At 36.9% G+C, this 20,227-nt stretch overlaps 1 protein-coding gene across 1 annotated transcript in view; it reads right to left on the minus strand.

Annotated features, from left to right (window-relative positions):
• SLC44A5 (solute carrier family 44 member 5) overlaps positions 1-20,227 on the minus strand; it is a 254,553-nt gene that overhangs the window by 28,854 nt on the left and 205,472 nt on the right. The window contains exons 5-10 of the mRNA XM_087820525.1: positions 19,709-19,793; positions 13,918-14,046; positions 13,031-13,091; positions 7,963-8,086; positions 6,455-6,538; positions 3,578-3,690 (exon numbers count right to left, since the gene is read on the minus strand). Coding sequence (XP_087676651.1) covers positions 3,578-3,690; positions 6,455-6,538; positions 7,963-8,086; positions 13,031-13,091; positions 13,918-14,046; positions 19,709-19,793 — 596 coding nt within the window. The remainder of the gene's footprint in view (positions 1-3,577; positions 3,691-6,454; positions 6,539-7,962; positions 8,087-13,030; positions 13,092-13,917; positions 14,047-19,708; positions 19,794-20,227) is intronic.

Genomic DNA, 20,227 nt, shown 5'->3' on the forward strand with positions numbered 1-20,227 from the left:
ATGTACTACTAGACATGGATGTCTCTTCCCTTACCTTCCTTGGTACAATTAAGAGCTTCCTGTATCTATAAATTACTATCTTTCATCAGTTCTAGAAATTTCTCATCCCATAACTTTCAAATATGACTGATATATGTTAGGCCCTACTCAAACTATTATCTATGTCTCTTAACCACATGATCATATTTTGTCCCCATGTCATATTCTGCTTTATTTTGAGTAATTCAGATTCATCTTTCAGTCTGTTAATTCTCTCATTTTCTATTTAACTTATCAATTAAATTTTAATCTAACAATTAATTTTTTTATTTTGAAAGTTCTTAGTTCATCTTCATATATGCCTGAACACTTCTGATGATTTCTTATTTTTAAAAATTCTATTCTTAATTCTTAAACATTTTATACATGGTTACTTTATATTTGATATCTGCTAATTCCCATATCCAATTTCTTCGAGATCTCAAGAAAGGTCTTTAAGAAATTATAGTTTATAATTTTTAACTATGTTTTAAGTTTTTTCTCACAAAAGATCATTTCCCTGCATGTTTGATAATCTTTGATTATGACTCATACTATGTTCATTTTAATCTGCAGAAACCTGGTGATCTAAATTGAAGATGTTTTCATCTAGAGGGGAATTATTTTGTTTCTGTTGGCAGCCAAAGGGTACTACCCAACTGGGGTCACTTTAGATGTTTCCCAGGATCCAAGACTTACTCAAGGAGTTTCAGGTCTGATCCCCTACTCTGCTCCTATCTCTGGTCTCAGTCTCCTGATTTACAGTCCCACTGGTATGAGATATCCAGCATTTCACATGTGCTTCCTGCTCAGTTCCCCATATTTTTTAGCTCATGGGTTTAATTTTTTTTCTTTAGGGGGATTTCCCATAAGCTCATCAAAATAATACATTATATAAAACAATATAATATTATTTTTACTCCATTATTTCATAGCAAGAGGGCCCTTCAGACTATTTAGTTCCTGCATAATGGTAGATGCGAAAGTCTCAGCAGCATTTTCCTATTTATTTTTCTATTGCTTTATCTCTCACTCTCTCTCTTTTTAAGGTATGATCCCTGGGCTTCAACTCCTCTTCAATAATATTCATGCATAATAACAACAATAGATATTATTTACTGAACAATTAGTATGTGCTAGGCAGTTTTCTAAGTACTTTATGCACATTATTTATTTAATAAAGATTCCTATTACATAGTTTTGAAAACTACAAATTACGGAGACTGTGTACTTGCAGCAGATCACGTAGTTAACATGAAATAAATCTAGAATTGTGTCTTTTTCAATCTCCAAATCAATGCTTGCAACCATGGTGTTTTATGGCCTCTCCTGTGTAACTCTTAACTTGTTCTGGTCAATGAGAATTGTTCCACTGCTATTCGTGGGCTCTTGCCCACAAATAGCATGGTTTTTTCTCTGGTCAGTATGACACATCCACATTGTTCTCTGCCCCAGTAAATAGGCTGCTGTCAGTAGGAAATGGTTGGTTTCCTGTGATATATTGACAGTCAATCTTCCAAGACAGTAGCAGATGTCAGTTACATACTGTCTTACTTACACTTCCCAATCTAGCCGGACATTTCTCCACCCAATGCATAGCTTCAAGCTAACTTGCCACACCATTAATTGCTGCGTTACCACTACCTAGGGAGTCGATAGAGAGCTAACAGTGGTTGTTTTACCTGCACTTTTTATATATTGACCATCTTTCTCTCTTTTGCCATTGTAAAACTTGGACCATAGCCAATTTCAGATTTTTCTTGCTCTTCAAGACAAGTCAGTGAAATCAATAGCAAACTACTGGCCTTCACTTCCTGATAATAATAAGAATGATTGAATCACATGCTCAGACTCTATGTTGGCAAAGAGCAGAGGTTATTTTGAGCTCCAAACAGAAACACAAAAAAGGCTTTTAAATAAAAGACTTTCTTGGGAGTTTTTGATTAAGGGACAGCAGGTCTTTCATCACACTGACCCACCTTTTCATGGGAAGCTGCACAGCAGGGACAAATAAAAAACACCTAAAGAGCCCCAAATGCTTGTCTAGAAACTCGCTGAGGATGGATAACAGCAGCAGTCCAATACAGAGTCTTACTCTGCTCCAAGCACTGTTCTAAAGCTTGATCCTCACTGTCTCATTTAATCCTCACAGTCCTGTGAATCTGAGGTATCGTTACTGTAATGATGGGTAAGGAAACTGGGTCTTACAAGCATTAAGAAACTTTCCTCAAGTTCTCCAGCTTTGCTTTATGGAGCTGGGGTTAGAAGTCAGGCTAGCCCGAGCCAGTTGCTCAGTGGTTAGAGCGCTGGCCCATGGACTGAAGGGGCTCAGGTTTGATTCCAGTGCAGGGCATGCGCCTCAGCTGCACAGGCATGTGCGGGAGGCAACCAATTGATGTGTCTCTCTCGTATCGATGTTTCTCTCTCTCTCTCTCCCTCCCACTCTCTCTAAACAACAATGGAAAAAATATCCCCGGGTGAGGGTCAAAAAAAAAAAAAAAGAGCTCAGGCTAACTATAGAACCTGGGGATTCAGCTGCATTCTTATACTGACATGTGTAAAGCTCTTCTTCTTTGAGTGACAGAAATAGGAAATTGTTATTTTTGGTGTCTGCTGCCTTAAACTGCATTGCAATCCAAATGATGCTGTAGGGGAAATCATTCCTTTGGATAGAAACCTCTCAAGCACTCATATATTGGCCCATGGATTGAAAGGAAGCTGTCATAAATGCTATACTGTTCTTTGGAAGAGACTTTAATTCCCTTTTTAGTGTTCACATGGTACCTGTACTGCTTTTGGGGAGGAGCGAGTTGGTTAGATTTCAACCTTGAAATAACGCTAACTCTTCATCTAATAAGTTTAATTCAGGATGCTTGCCTCACAGGGGTGGGGAACCTTTTTTCTGCCAAGGCCATTTGGATATTTATAACATCATTCGGGGGCCATACGAAATTATCGACTTAAAAATTAGCTACGAAAAAAGCTCCTAGATCTATTGAATTTCGAGTCCTGCCTGCGGTTGCCTTGGCAGGGCCAGACCCAATGATTTTGGCCCATGGGCCTGGCATTCCCCACCCCTGCAGAGGGTGATGCCTCATGATGGAGTACTGGCCAATTATTAGAGTGTGTGACGGTACTTGGATTAAATGTACTAAATGGAAAGAGAAAAATAGGTCACATTTCTGTAACTATGCAGACGAAGACTTTGATGAAATAGAAAAGTTAGAAGAATAAAAGACATTGTCTGAAATATTTTTCATTAACCTAAGAGATATTCTTTTTACTTCCTTCTTAATACTCATGAGACATGACACCAAAGACTGCTAGCGAAAAATAGTAGAACGTGTTGAAACACTTTTTTTCCATATAAAGAAGAAAAAAGTAATAGGGACAATATATGCAAAATTAAGTAACTTTTCTCAATTTCACACTTTTAAGGATTGGGAGCAAAGAATAATTAAATGAACTGCAAGAAAGTGCTTTCTGGTCATTGATAATGGCAACTGAAAAGGAAAAGGTAAATTTGATATTTGACAATTTTAAGAGAGGTGATACCTACCAAAACCTATAATTCCAATGACACCCAATACGAAGAGCCAGAAGAGGAACCCAGCTATGAACCTCAGGAGTAGCAGAAACATCCAACTGAGGAGCATGGCAATTGTCAGGGCACTAGTGGAAAAAACACAAAACAAACACAGGGTGAAGTGTGCTACACATAGCTTAATGAAAACTGCAAGACAACACATTTTTTCCTATTCAAAATAATTCTCAGATCATTTTCTTTTACCTAGCTATAGAAAAATTTATAACATTAGAAAGCACAAACAATGGTCTCTGTTAAGACTTTGTATGAAAGAGTAAGACCATCAGGAATTTATACATGACTCATCTTCCAATGACTAGGTAAACTGAAGCTCAGTATCAATCATTGTTCACGAAAAAACATAATTACTCCAGCCCACAATTCTGGCCTATCTGCTACAGTTGCCATGTTCTGTATTTTTTCCTTCACACCCCCCCACCCATTGTGCTGTTCTATCTACCTGGTGACTAATGGAAACCTTCTGAAATATAACTGTCTAGCAGTAAGGAAAGAGCTTCAGGACAGAAAGACAGAAAAAATAACTGCCCCACATAGCTCCCGAAGTCTTGATTTTGTAGTCATCATCACTATGATCTAATTATCTCTAATAGTTTGTCATGTCTGACATCACCAGACAGGATCTGTAGGCCACTATTGGGAGCCATCATAAGGCTTCTAGGTCACCTGGGCCATGTGATTTTATCAAGCAATCAACAACACGACTAATTTCCCTCTGTTTTAATTTCTTCCTGGAGTTTGAGTGAGCTAGTAGAGATGCTTCTTTTCCAACATACCCAGGTTAATTTCAAATCTTAACTGGTTAAGATTAGAAATTTAGCTAATGCTTCTACTAAGGACTGACTCTTCTGGTGTTATCTGAAAGTTTCCAAATGTAGCAACAGATAAAGCCTGGTACATTAACTGACTTTATTGTCTCCAAGTGTTACCTTTACAAACAAAATCTTAATAATTACTGTCACTGAATAGATAACAGCATGGTCTCAAAGTAGCTTCTCAGGTCCTAGTCTTGTAGAACCTACGCTTTTAACTTCCAAAGCTATTTCCTTTTAAAAATCACGGATACTTTAATGCTTCACTACTTGATATGATTAAAAGATTATTCTGTGGCATAGTCCAAGGGCAATATTCAAAAAGGTCAGAGTGGGAAAAATAAATATGATATTTATTCTGTGTGTTTTAAATTCCTGCATAAAAATCTAACTGAATAAACTAAGTCGAAGCATATCAGACTTTGGCTTTATAGTCATTAAATAAATGAGAACAGAAGAGTTGAAACTAAAGGGAGGCACTCATGTTCTATGGTAGGAGTGGTGCCAGGTGGGGAAGAGGGTTCCAGTGTATGTGTTGGGAGTTAGGAGGGCAAGAGAGTGGAAAAGCCAAAGTGAAAGAAGAAACAAGGAAATTATCTAGTGGCATTTGGGTCTGACAATAGGTGAACCAGTTTAGACTATAATCTGTCAAGTATAGATTATAATCTCTGCTGTGAAGATGCATCCTGAAATCCTGATATTCTCTGACAATAATTACTGCAATTGTTTAACACAAAGCATTGAAATGAATAAAATCTCATAAACTTTATTTTGTAGATCTAAAAATTACTCACTAGTACTTGATACACAATCTGATTTGTCTTTATCAAGCATCTTATAGTTAAACATATCTATTTGTTCCCCTAGAGTTTTTTATAAATGTTGCTTGAACTGACATTTTCAATGAATCTTCTATGTTTGAAGAACCATAATAGAAGTTAGAAATATAAAAATGAGTTAGGTATAATTACCATGGTAAAGAGTTCATAGTTTATCAGAGAGAAAGAGCCAAGTAACAAATCACAAAAAGGTAGGTGCTATATAGAAGATAGCTATGTATGTGTATGTGTATAAACACACACACACAATGGGGATGAGGCACACAGAGGGGGAAGTAATTATATCTGCAGAAGTCAAGTAAGTCTTCATAAATGGCATAAAAGCTGATTTTAAATAATGAGATAAAATTGCCTAGGGCACGAGGAACAATAACGCTAGGAAAGAACAGAATGTGCAGAAACATGGAGTTTGGCAGTCTAGGGATGGGCATGCTATTTAATGCGTTTAGAGTATAAGGTTAATCAAAACACCCACGCAGAGATGAATCTGGGAAATTAAGTTGGGCTAGGTTATAAATGGTCTTATAAGTATCTAAAGAAGTTTTCACTTTATTTTTTGGTCAGTAGGGAACCATAGATGTTTTTAAGACATAAGAATGTGACACAACAGCCAGATGGTAATGGTATCCTTGGATATACCAAACACATGTACCCACTCCAGTGGTGTGACTGCATTTTCAGTACTGCAAATCTTATGTTTGAAAAACTTTAAATTTCCTCTTCTTTTCATATATTTTTTCAGCTCCTCATAAGTACAGTGACCTTTGTGGATATGATGGTAACAAACAAGATGTGGAAGAGATGTGTTAAAAAATTAGAATGATCCCTTGGAAGTCAAGGAAGGAAAAACGAGAAAACGGGCCAGAGAAATTACACTTCATCCACTCTAACATGTAATGAGAAGCAAACATACCACAGACACGCCCCACATAATTTGAAGTATATGTTTATGAGTATTTTAATGAGTATAATTAAAATTTATACCCATAACTTGCTGTTAACACTGGGCATACTTCCAAATATTTGTCCCATTTTTATTCTATATGAAAAACAAAATGTAAGGAACTGAGATCTGAGTTAACCTTGAATTCACGAATATATAGGGAATCTGAAGAAAAAGAGTTCTGCCAAGATAAAATCAGAATGGGGCTGGGGGGAAAAAAATCAATGTTTTCACTTACATGAGAATCCAATACCAAGTTGTTGCATAGTCTTCAAACACTTTGATTCCAATTGCCTTTGCATGAAGGACTCTATTTATATTTCTGAATTCAAAGAAGAAAAAACAATCAATTATTTCTTGACTATCAATAAACAGACACGTTCTTGTTATGATAAAAGGAATTTTGCAAGCTGCTGTTCAAAGCATATTTTTAGAAACCCTTTATCAGTAGGGACTCTTTTCCTAGACACAACAATTCATGAGATGTCACCTGGGTGAACCTCCAAAGGTGCCTATATCTACACACACAGAGAACATGGCTTTCAAAAATGCTGAACAGATCCTTTTGAACATACGTGACAATATTTCAGAAGCCTCACTATATGAAATGAATTTAAATGTAAAGATCAGCTTTTAACTTACAAAATCCATAGAGTCAAGAATAACCATCATCTTTAATTCACCTTCCTCAAACTCTGACAGCTCAATAGCAGGGAGGCACAATGGGGCACATACAGAAAAGTGCACAAATCATTAGTGTCCAGCTTGATGTTGATCAAATTAAGCACACATAATTAACTATAGTCATGTCATCCCTTTTCCAGTGTGTCCCAATGACAATACCTCCTTTTCCCCCTAAAGCAACCACAGTCCTGACTTTTGTGATCATTATTTCCTAGTTTTCTTTTTCATTTTACCTCTTACATATGCATCACAGAGTAATTTAATTCAGTGGTGCTTGTTTTAAAATTTTCTTTTATTAATGGAAGTGTGCTTGCATTATTTCACATAGCTTTATAGATGTGAAATCTGTCCATGTTACTATTATGTTCTCAATATGCAGGAACTGTACTATACTATTAGGACTGCTAAAGTCTTTCAAGAAAGAGAAGTTAAATTTTAGAATACCTGTATTTTTCATTTTTCATTCAACAGCTGAGCAATGCAATGATACTGTGCATGTGCACGTGCATGTTTGTGCACACATGTGTGTGTGCACCCTGGGAATCCTGTTTCCCAGTAATGTGGAATACCATGATGTGCACAGCCAATGGAAAGAGTAAATTCACTTCATTGTAGTTAATATTAGAAATCTGATGCGGTACAGAAACAGCATTGTCACAGTTGCCCGCCCTTTGTCTTTAAAACATCTGGCAGTTTCATTATTTTAGTCATATTTTTTAAATGGTCCTGTCAAAAGCATAGGTTTTTTTAAAAATTATGTTCATTCAAAAAATAAGTTATATAATGGTCTTTTAGTACATTTCCTGCTGTCTCATTTCTATACCTGATGACAATGAAAGATTTAACCATTTTGAAAATCATGATTGTTCTTTCTAATTCTTCTGGTTTCACCTTTAGATGCTTTTCTTAATGAACACATGCCAAGCTCCCCAATCCACAGTGACACGCATATTTCATAATACGTAATTCTTCTGGTAAGGCCTTTAACCCAATGGAAGCTTTAGTCTTGGGTACAATCATGGCATGCATCGAGACTGCAAACGAAAACGTAAAGAAACGTACTTTGCAGCTGCCTTGAGTTCCGTAGCACTTCTTGTCTTTCCATTCCCATCTTCGAATGCTGTCTTATTTCCTACTGTCAAAGTGCCATTTTTAGTAGAGAAGTCAGGGAAACATCTCCGGAGAACTATAAAAATAAATTAAAATTATGGTAATCATTTTCTACTCCTTCTTACATGATGATGTGTGCCCTCCCTTTGTTAAGTTTTCTGTTATTTATAACCAAGTTCTTTCTAGACAGTGTATAAATTGCTCAGTATAAATAATTGCCCATTATTTGAACAGAAAATTGTCTGATTGTTCTAAGACTCACACAGAAAGCAAATATGATGACAATCTGAACTTGATTATTTTATGCCTGGTACATTCATCAAGTAAGATATACAGCACAGGTTTTAAAAGAGGAGTACTGATAATGAATCTCTCATGGTAAACACATTTTCTAAAAGGCTACATTTATATGACTGAATGAGTTTAGTTTTGTTACTTTATTTTTAAAAAAAAAAGCTTAGATACTCCTTGAGTGAAACCTTGAAAATCAGAGATTAGTAAATAATTTCTTGGGAAATAAAAACCAGCTCAAATTTTAGGTACTACTAAGACAACCACATTTTGATTTACAAAGCCTCAATAATTTGCCTTCCTTCTACCTTTCTCATTTACACGGTTTTCTAGGGGGGCTGGAAATGGAAATACTAAAGCTGTCAAAAATGACCCACACTTTGTAGACTAGCACAGTTTCCGAGAAGAGATAATTCACTGTTCAACCTTCCATAAGCTTGTTTTGATTAAATAGAATCCTTGCCCCTTTATAAGTCTGTATTACTAAAAATATTGTAAACCCCAGTTTTAGTGAAGAGGGGAAAAAATAAAAAATAAATCATTTTTTTTTTCTTATAAGAAGCATGTTGGTTCATAAACATGGCTAGGAGCTTCCCAGGCATAAATTTAATATGAGCTCCCAAACACAGAGGGCAAGGAGAGATGGAAGAAAAAGGCAGCCCACTCCGGGTTGGAAGGCGGCAGGTTTAATAAGCAAGGGAATTGACGAGGCTCGTTTTGAGCAGCTGCAAGACAGGTAGATTTTCGTACCCACCTACCGAGTATATATAAAAATATAATATATATAGAAATATAACATATTTTATATGTTGTGTGTTCATACCTGATGGGTATGTTAATATGGCACCTTTATTAAATCACATGAGGACACAAGTAAATGCCCTGAGTGATCTCTCAGCCTAGGGGACTTAGTAAATCAATTTTTCAGATCATGAGCCTCCTGGTAAAAAAAAAAAAATGTTGTCACTGATTTTGGAAATCTTTTTTTCAACTTTGCACATGCCTAGATTGTTGCCATGACCTCTGTCTGCAATGCAGCCATATAGCCACCAAACGAGCCACTTCCATGCTAGTGAACACCCCTGAGGACTCCTCGGGGCACACTGCAAAAGAATAGACCCTGTGATTATGAGCCAGTCATGGTCACGGTCACAGTCATGAGGGAAGGTCATCAAAAAGATATGACCTGTGGTTTGACCTACTAGCCGGACCTGGGCAACTGGAGGCTCCCCACTCCCTTCCCTGTGCTTGGAATGTGCTCCGCTTGCCCTTTCCAAGCTAGAAGGTGCCTTGGGCACAGGCTTGAAATAGAAATATTGTGATGAGAGCATCTGGACTGGTATGTGACTAAGCCCTATTAGGGTTTCCCGTGTGTGACTTACCCCTGTTAAGTCCTCTATATAAACTTTAAAGATTTGGCATGTGGGTACAGAAAACTACCCGTCTGGAGGTCGCCCAAGAAAAGCCTACTAAGGCCCCTTGCTTATTAAAACAGACTTCTCTTCGGTCTCTCTCTGCCCTCCGTGCATGGGAGCTGGTTTCCAAGTTCACCTGGGAAGCTCCCCAGGAGGCTGCAACCCAACAAAGCATCACAGATTGCATGGGTCCATATAGAGTCTAGGCCTGAGCATACTAAAGTAGTTAATACAGGAAAGGAGGAAATATGTCTTTCTGAAGCCTTTCCTGACTTTATAATACGACTGATTCCTGCATTAACCTCCCTATCTTTCCCCTTCCCATTCTCTGGCAAAATTCACATAGTAGGTCTCTACCAGTTGCTTCTCTTCCCTCTTAACCCATCATATTTCTGCCCCCACCACTCCGTGCAAATTATCCTCCCAGTGATGCCCTGAATGACCTGACTCCCAGCCTAGGGGACTTAGTAAATCAATTTTGGGGACGTCTTAACCCCCCAAACCTTCAAATAGTTTTCAGTCTTCATCCTGCCTGAGCCCATGACCTAGCACAGTGCTTGGTACATGGCGAAACTCAGTAAATACTTGCTGTTGGATGAGTTAACTTCCCTGAGTCTTTGACATGGTAGACAATTGCTGCCTTTTGAAAGCCTTCTTTGCCTTACATGTGCAGATTCTCTCCTGCCCTTCTGCCTTTCTATGCACTTTCCCTTTCCACTCCTTAAATACAACTTTTCCCACCTACAGAGCTCCCCATGTTTGTTCTAGATATTATTCCTAGGCAATAACTCATCCACTCTGCTAGCTTCATTAAATATGCTCATTATATAGTTGGAAAATAGAGAAAATATGAAGGAAGATACAAAACTATACATAGTTCTACAACCCACAGTGAAATATATTTTGGTGAATTTCCTTTCAGTCTTTCTCCAGCAATATATTTTTTCTTTTAGTTATAACCATAGAGTACTTGCAGTGTTTTCCCTTGTGGGTTTTTTTTTTTCTTCTTTTAATATTACTCATTTCTTTTTATAAACTCTTTAATGAGTGAATTTTATTAGCTGCATACTATTCTACTAAGTAACTATACTTAATCCCACACTAGGGGGAATACACATTGATCGCAATGTTTACCTTGATGTCTCCTTCACTAGACTGTGAGGGACTATGCCTTATCCATTTATATATCACTGATGTATGTTTTATATTGTGGGATTTAACCAAACTGTACTTGTAAGGGCAGGGGTTATGTCTTATACTTTTATACCTATTGTATCTTCAGTGACTAATGAGTCATTTTTACCTTTTGCATAAAAATTTGTAACATTCTTGGCTACAGGCACTTGATGCCTAGGGCTTCCTGGTGAAATGCAATTGCTTGGGAAGCCTGCATCTTTGCTTGAGTCTTTAATGACCCAGAGAGGAGTAATGGGAGCCTACAAAACGTTGTTTGGTGGTAGCTACTTCAACTTTTTATCCGACTTTTTACTCAAAACTGATGAACATCGACTTTCTTCTATTTTAAAAGAAATATATAGCCCGGCCGGGCGTGGCTCAGTGGTTTAGCGTCGACCTAGGATCCAGGCGATCAGGGTTCGATTCCCGGTCAGGGCACATGCCCGGGTTGTGGGCAGCAACCAATCAATGACTCTCTCATCATTGATGTTTCTCTCTCTCTCTCTCTCTCCCTCTCCTTTCCTCTCTCTGAAATCAATAAAGATATATTTAAAGAAGAAAGAAAGAAAGAAAGAAAGAAAGAAAGAAAGAAAGAAAGAAAGAAAGAAAGAAAGAAAGAAAGAAAGAAAGAAAGAAAGAAAAGAAATATATACTCATTGTGAAAAACTGGAGAAAGAGAAAATGCCCAGTGTTTTGCCACTTCCAAAACAACCACTTAATATTTTGGAATATTTCTTTCCAATCTTTTTCTTTGGATAGTTTTTTCCTTTATCTTAATTTACATTTAATTTGCATTTCATTTAACATTATATTACATAATACTTATATTTAATAATTCTAAAATATTTCATATTTTATAATTATTCAAAGTGTGTGTATACATTTTTAGAGGACACCCTATATATTTAACCAAATGTAGCCAAAATATTATTTTAATATGTAATCAATATAAAAATTATTGGTGAGACATTTTACAATTTTTTCATACTGAGAGTTTGAAGTCTGGTGTGTGTTTTTCACATACAGCACACCTCAGTTCAGACTAGCCACATTTCAAGTTCTTAGTAGCCACCTGTGAGTGTATTCAATAGTACAGTTAGTACCTTTCAGTCATAGAAAAATGTTCAAGATCTACTGCCAAATAAAAAGGCAAGCTGCAAAACTATGCTGTGTAATCTAATTTTATAACATGCATAAAATATGTATATGTATGTATATGCATAAATAATATCAAAGGGGCACACACCAAAAACTTGTATTATAGATAATTTTTATATTTTATTTTTCTACTTTTTGAAGAAATTTATTCCATTTTATTTTATTTTTTCCATCATAGAAGAGGGTATTTTTCTACTTTCATATGTTCCAAGTTTGATCATGTCTTCCTTTTATATTTAGAAAAAAAACCCACAAATAATAAATGTGGCTTTTCAAAGAAAAAAAATATTTCATTTGATGAATATATAATAATTTATTTGAGCATTCTCTTGCCCTTGGGCATTAGAGTATTTCTTCTTTATTTTTTTGAGGGGTCCTTTTGGATAGCATTGTGGTGAACATCTTTACATAAAGATTTTTCCCTGCAGTTAAAATTACATCCATAAGAAAAGAAAATGAGTGATTATTTCATTTTCCTTTAAATAGAGTTTAAAAAAGCTTATAAATTTTAAAAATGTAAAGTATTGATTCATTTAGGAGACATATAAATAATTTTCAGTTTCAAATTATAAAGAAAAGTATATGTCCTACCATCACTCCCCAAGCAATTTCTGAGCAAACTTTTGGGCTGGATTTAGGGGTCGGTGTGCAAGTGTGTCTCTGTCTATGCTTAAGTGTGTTCATAGAGTACCAAATAATCAATCTGATTGGGCTTTCAAAAATCAATTTTCAGTCTTTTTGTGTGTGTGTATGTTTATGCAGCAAAACCCAAAAAGTCACATAACTCCAGTGGAAATATCCCTGGCTAGCGTCAAGAGAATGGGCTTTAGCTTTGGCTTCCTTCCTAATTATCTCTGGGATCTTGGGCCAGTCATAGTACTATTCCTGGCCTCAGTTTCTTTCATTGTGAAATGAGGGAATTGAATTAAATAACTTCTTCATAGATTCTGCATTTCTAAGGTGAAATAATAACCACTTACAAGGCTTGCTTGGAAAAATCGCTGTTGGACAATCATCATCCATTATTACTTGTGAGAGAGACTAAAATGGAAGGAAGAGTATGTTAACATTTCGCAAGCTATGTGATGACAATTTTTACTCTCAATATAAAAATGTGTCCATTAAAAATTCAGTTGCATAATAATCTCATTACTCCAATTACTCCTCTAATAAAAGTAACTATAAGATTATCACACCCATATACTTGGCTGACAAATGCACTAACTACATTTCTGTAGAATCAGCAATAATAAAACCAGACCCTTTGAAACCAAGGCCCACTTTTGAAAGTATGTATCTTTTTCTTAGTCACATCCTGAGTCTCTAATCCTTAAATTTTCTTCTGGAAAAACAAGCATCTTCTCTAATTTGGAAGTCATTAATACTTATTAACATAATTAAGCTTTAGAATTCCTTTATAAATCTTAACCCTAGGTAGGGTCTGGGGATTTTTTTAAATGAATAATTATGAAATGGGTTGGAAGTAAAATTCTACTTGCCTCTAAGCCATTGGGCTTCATCACCGCATTGATGAAATACTGACTGCAAATGGCTTTAGCTCTTAGCTCTTGACAGAGCTAAGACATCCAGCCAAGTAGAGAATTTGTTGGTGTCAGGGAAGAGTTGAAGCTAACTTACCAGACTTAACCACCTTGCGTAACCACCCAAGTCGACAAAATGATACGCTATAAATGGTATGTATGCTTTTGTATGTAGATGTGCATTTGTGCACGTTTTAATGGAATGGTGCCTTTAGTAATCATTTCCTAGATTTGGGAGTTTCTCCAGGTACAAATGCTCGTGTTACACTTAAGATTGAAACAAAAGTTAAATTATTTTCTAAATTTATAAACTTAAACTCACATACTTTTGCGGGTTGAGTAATAGGGGTCTTGCAGAACTGGTTGTAATATTCCCAAGAGTTTTTGTCTCTTCTGAATGGCAATTGCATTTCCACATAGGTTAAAAATTTTTCTGGGCACTTGGAGACACAGATCTATGAAGAAAAGGAGCACAATGGCAGGGACTGAATTGAGCTGAACAAACCAAGGAAGTATCTATAAGGTCAGACTTCTAAATTACCCACCATGGTAAACAGCAAGTATCATTTTCCATCCAAGAAACTAAATCAACTTTCTAATCTTAGTGTAAAAAATGAAATTTCATATACTGGTTATCAATTTCTACACCTTGCCCTTTGATGTTGATGTTCTGTTAAAACGATAAGAGGTTGTAAAATGATGGACTTATTTTTAACTTCTGATTTTCAGATAATTGTAGATAGACATGCAACTGTGAGAAATAAAAGATTCCACATGCCTTTCACCCAGGATTGCCCAGTGGTAATAATCTGCATAACTACAGTAGAGTATCACCACCAGGAAATGGATTATGTTACAATCCATTAACCTTATTCAGATTTCACCCATTTTGCCTGTGTAGTGTATGCATTTTCAGGGTTAGTGTCTTGCTTCCTTTCCTATATTTGAATAAAATGGTGATTTAAAATGCTCCAAAAATTGATAACTTATGCCACATAATAACTATCAGTGCCAGTGAATTCTCAACAATTCTTAAAACATAATTAGGTTTTATTACCACAGAAAACTAACAAAATGAGGGCTATCTGTGGCAATGAATTGTTATTGTAGTCGTTTAGTAACACCAGTCAAATGTGGGCAGAGAGGTCACTGATGCAATTATTTCACATTAATGAACTTTGGGGACCTATTAATGTCAAACCAGATCCTTGTGCTAGTCCAGAGCCACCGTGAAGTGACTGAAGTCCAACTAGTAACCTCACAGAGAGAAAGCAGAGTCAGAGAAGACGCGCTCTGTTGGTTTCGTTACTCTTTGTAAAAAAAAATCATATTAAGTCATGAGATTTGCAGTCAATTCTCACACATTCCCTCCTCCACCTTCAATTCCTCCTGTGAAAGTCTCCCCCACTGTGACTTGCCCCATTCCCCGGCTGTACACTTGGCTAAGTACTCTTGCTGGCCAGATTCTAGCTCGGCCTCCACTTGCAGGTAGCCAGAAACACTGCTGCTGAGCTCGCATGGCCTTCTCACCTGTAGGCCTGTTTCTGTTATACACAAGGATATTTGGTGTCGAACCCAAAGCTAAGGCAGCAGGTGGATAACTAGATGAACAGCTGAAATCTCACGGTTGATATTGTTTTGTAGTAGTAGAAGTCTAATTCCTTCTAGAAGTTCTGACAACCCATCTCCACATTTGTACCTCCCTATGTATTTTCTTTCTGTCTCTCATACACATGTGCGCGCACACACACACACACAATCCCATACACACACACATACACCTCTAGAGGAATTATCAGAAGTTTCACAGTTATCTTTCTACCAAAGCTGAAGAACTGTTTAGGGACATTCACAGCATCTAATATGCTATTTTATTTTTTGGAAGAATGCTAAGGTTATTATTAATGCAAATGTAAAACATTCACTCTTGGTTACAACTAAGTTGAATAAATCATTAATAGGAGCTACCTCACAGACACTTAGACTTTGACAATTTTCTAAATGACTTTGAAAGATAACTAAACTAGTTCCCTAGTGGATACATTTAAATGGATTTATAAAAGTGAACACTGAAAGTACTAGTGTTTTCTCAGGCTTTAAATGATGGTAGGAATTACTGAGTTGGGCCCATGATGATTTCTATATTTATAAGTATATACACATACAATGCATACTACATATATAAAAGTCCTGTGTATGCAACACATAAAGAGAGTAATTAAATGGTATAGAAGTGGTTTGTTAAAGGGAAGCACATTAAATTTCATTTCAGACACAAAATGAGCTGTCAAAAAACAGTATAGCAACTGCTCTTTACTCTCTCCTTCTATCGGACCAATTTGTACACTTCAAATAGGGTGCTGATTAGTAGCAATCAACATGTAATTAGCCAAAAATGAAGGTCACATTGAGGTTGGGTATCCTAATTGATCACATTCTGTCCATTAAGTGCTTGTGACACATGTCTCGACCATGGTGGCAGTTAACAAAAAATATAATACATAAAAATATGGCTTGAATCAGTAGATAAACTATTGCCTGGCAGACTAAAAGTAAGTGTGCATTATTGGCAGCTAAAATATATTCTAATTCAGTTCTGATGTTTTGATTAACCACAAAGGGGTTCTCTGAATGTAGAAGTTTTATCAGTAATTTATTACATCTTCAATTCATATAGGTTTAACATTGTAATACAAATTAGAATTTGGTGAATGGAAGAGAGAGTTACATGGAAAGTTAAAACACTACATTTGCTATGAAGAAATAATGATCTAGTAAATAATTTATGAAATACCAAAAAGGCATAGTGCACAAGGATTTTTGTTGTTGTTTCATCCTGGAAATGATAGATTTGTACAGTATAGCAGAAAGATTCCTAGACTGGAAGTAGGAAGATATTAATTCCCTCATTCATTCAACAAATACTTATTAATCACCTACTCTGAGTCTGTTCTAGGAACTGGGGATATAATAGTGAGCAAAACAGATAAAAATCCTTGCCCTCAAACAGTTTATCTTCTAGTAAGGAGAGATAGGTAACAACAACGAAATAAAATTATTTGTTATAGATGGTAATAAATGCTATGAAAAAAGAAAACTAGAAAGGAGGCTGAAGGATGAAAGTTAGCTGGGTGTGATTCCAATTTTAAATAGGTAGTCAAGGAAGGCCTCAGTAAAAAGGTAACACTGAAGAAAGACTTGAAAATGACTAGTGATTAAGCCATAGCCACCTGAAGAAAGAGTACCGTAGGCAGGGTGAGCAGCAAAATCTAAGGCTCTTTCCTGGATCCTTTGAAGACAACAGATGGCCAATATGACCCAAGTGCAGTGGTAAGAGGGAGAGTAATAGACTACGTGGTCAGGGATCCGGGCAGCCAGTGAAGGGTCTTGTTGGCCACTGTTAGAATCTTGGCTTTTAATCTGAGTAACTTGGGAAGCTATGGAGGTGGGGTGAGCAAAGGAGAGACATAATGTGACAGTATTTAACAGGATCACACTGACTGCTGAGTGGAAAAGAGACTCTAAGGGGTTGGAGTTTGGGGGGCCAGGATGGAGGCAGAGAGATCAGTCAGGAGTTCACTGAATTAATCTAGAAAAAAAATTATGGTCCCTTGAAAAAAAGAAGAGGTGGTGAAAAGTAGTTTGGTCCAGGGTATATTTTCAATGGAGACCAGAGGAATTAGCTAACAGCTCAAACATGAGTGTGAGAGAAAGAGGAATCAAAAATAATTCCATGGTATTTGGAGCTGTCCTTAACTGAAATAGGAAAGACTATTGGGGCTAGAAAAGAATTTTAGGGATGGAGTCAAAGATGAGGAATTGAGTTTTGCACATGTTGATTTAAGATGCCGACTAAATATCCATATAGAGACATTGCTTAGGTGGCTAGATACAAAGATCTGGAGTTCAGGGAGCAGACTTATTTGGAGATAGGAATTAGGGAAGGCAGCATATAGATGGTGTGCAAACTACAAGACTAGGTGAGGCCACCAAAGGAGTAAATGCAGATTTCAAAGACGAATGAGTTTGGTGAGGAGGGAACTCCAATGCTGAGAAGATGTTGGAAACATGGAGAGAAACCAGCAACGGAGACTGATAGGGAGCAACCAGAGAGCTGGGAGGAAACAAAACACTGTTGTGCTCTGGAAGCCAAGTGAACAAAGTATTTTAAGGAGGAAGGATTGATTAAGTAATGCTGTTAGATCAAGTGCACGTGGGTTGAGAATTGATCCCTGATTTAATAATATGGAGGTCAGTGGTATCATTTGGAGGAAACTGGAGTAGCAGTAAAAGCCTGAATGAGAATGAGAAGGATTTAAACATATCCTTTTGATCAGTTTTAAAAAGAAGAAAAAAAAGAAGCACAAAGATACAGAGCTACTGGTAGCTGGAAAAGGCTGTGGGATCAAGGAGATCATTTTTTAAGATGGAAGAAATAACTGCATGTTTGTATACTGACAGGGATGATTTAGTAGAGAAGGAAAATGGTAATAAAAAGAAAAAACAGGAGATTTCTGGAGTGGTGCACTTGAGCTTGTGAGACAAGATCAGATCTAAGGCCAGGCGGGTGTCAGTGCGGGAGCTTTTAGAAGTTGTCCTCTCAATGCTTACACTTCCTCAGCGAGACGGGAGGCAAAGCGAGTGCGCCGAGTGCGGGAAGGAGGCCTTGGAGCTGAAGGTGAGAGGAGAGGAGTGAAACTGTCTCTAGGACAGCAGGCTGGCAAACGGACAAGGGGTCTACAGTGCGGTTGTGAGGCAGCAATGAGGGCCCACTCGAGGTTAGTGGTCCTGAATGTAAAGGACGGTTATGCGCGTTTTCTCCAAGAAAACACGGACAGCTGCATTTAGCCAGAGATGAGGCTTTGCCAGGGAAGTACAACTAAGTGAGGGGGAGAAAGAAATTGAGGGTTCATATGAGGGGGTGATTTTAAAGAGGAACCATGGAGTGTAAGTGAGGTAAAAAGGGAGACAGATGAAAGCTTGAGGGAACTGCTTTCGAGACACTTTGAAGGGGTTAGGATCAGGGGTTAGTAGGTCCTGGTGACGTAGAAGAATCATTGGGATGTTAGAGGGATTGACATGACCAGACAGTGGGATATTTGAAATAGAGATTACAAAGGGTGGTAATTATTGGTACTGACAAGATCAAAGATTTGACCTTGGCAATGGGGAGCTCTAGTAGAAAACAAGATCTGTGGTTGAAGTGGTCACAGAACTAAGATGTCAATATCCCTAGTTGGTTTTAGTCTCAGAAGGGAATAAGATATGAAAAGTCTTTGACAGAGTTGAGGAAGAAAGAAAGAAAGCAGATCTAAAAACAGATTCTAGGAAAGATCTTTGGGTATGGTAAACTGGCACATGAAACCAAGAAGAAGCAAGTAAGTAGCTACTATGTTTTTGAGGTAGTTATACTGCCAAAGAATTCACGAGCCAAACTAAAAAAGCCTTTGACTATTAAATTAATGTTTGAGGTGCTAAAACTTGCACAATAGGAAGAAAGCTTCAAAGCTCTATGTCCCTGAATATACAGCATATTTCCAGTGCTGGGCAATGGTACGGACTGGAGGCTGATGAACAGGAAATAACCTTCCAAGTGGTTGAGCAAAGGACAATTGGATGCAATGGATTAGGGAGTTCCTCTCAAAGAACACAATCCAGGTGGAATAAAGGGATGATAGAGCCACCAGATGGAAGGAGCCCGGAGAAAAGTCCCCACTGACCACACCACCGTATACTGCTCTATGGCAAAAACAAAGCAAAACAAAAGAAACTTTATTGGGTTAAGTCAATGAAAAACTGATGTTTGTTACTTACAGTAGCTAGATTTACTCTTGGTAATTCTAATCTGGAGAAAAAGGCATCCACTTCTCTGGGCTGTGGTTTGTTCATTTATAAAAGATAATTACCAAGGTTCTTTAGTGATGCTAAAATGATTAATCCCTGCTTCATTTTGATTGCATGTGAGCAAACATAAGCTAATATTCATGCCTTCCCACTTTTCATAAATTCATCCTTAACTACACACACACACATAGAACGCAAATGGAATTTCTGAATTATTTCACCCAAGAATGGTCAAAGTTGCTTACAATACCAGCTAGGCTTCTGTTGCCTTACCTGTGTAGTAGGGCACTGTAGGTTTATCATCACGGAGGGACTCGTACAGCTGAACAGGTTAAAATAAAACAAAATGCTCTTGTTCCTGTTTAAAAAAACAACAAAATAATCTTTCTAGTGACTGTGTAAATGTTCCATATCATTTCAGACCCTGTACACTTTTAATATAACATGGCCTTTAAAAATTGACTTCATTTTCTCTAGATTACTGCAATAGAATCCCCAACTTCCTTTTAAACAGCTTAACATTTAAAGCACTGTTTGGTAATAGTAACAAGTTGAAATAATCAAATCATCCATCAATAGAGGATTGGTTAAATAAAAAATTACGCATCCATAAAATAAAAGACTACATTGTCATTGTAACTATTGTTGAAGAAAATATTAAATGGCTGGAGAAATTTCCATTATATTAATTTTAGGAAGCACATTACTAAAGAGTATTAAGGTATGGCTTTATTTTAAATTTGCACAAACAGGTATAACATGATATGCAGAAAAAATATTATATCTGAATGA

This window comes from Miniopterus natalensis, chromosome 9 (assembly GCF_054644295.1).
Source record: "Miniopterus natalensis isolate mMinNat1 chromosome 9, mMinNat1.hap1, whole genome shotgun sequence".
NCBI lineage: Eukaryota > Metazoa > Chordata > Mammalia > Chiroptera > Miniopteridae > Miniopterus > Miniopterus natalensis.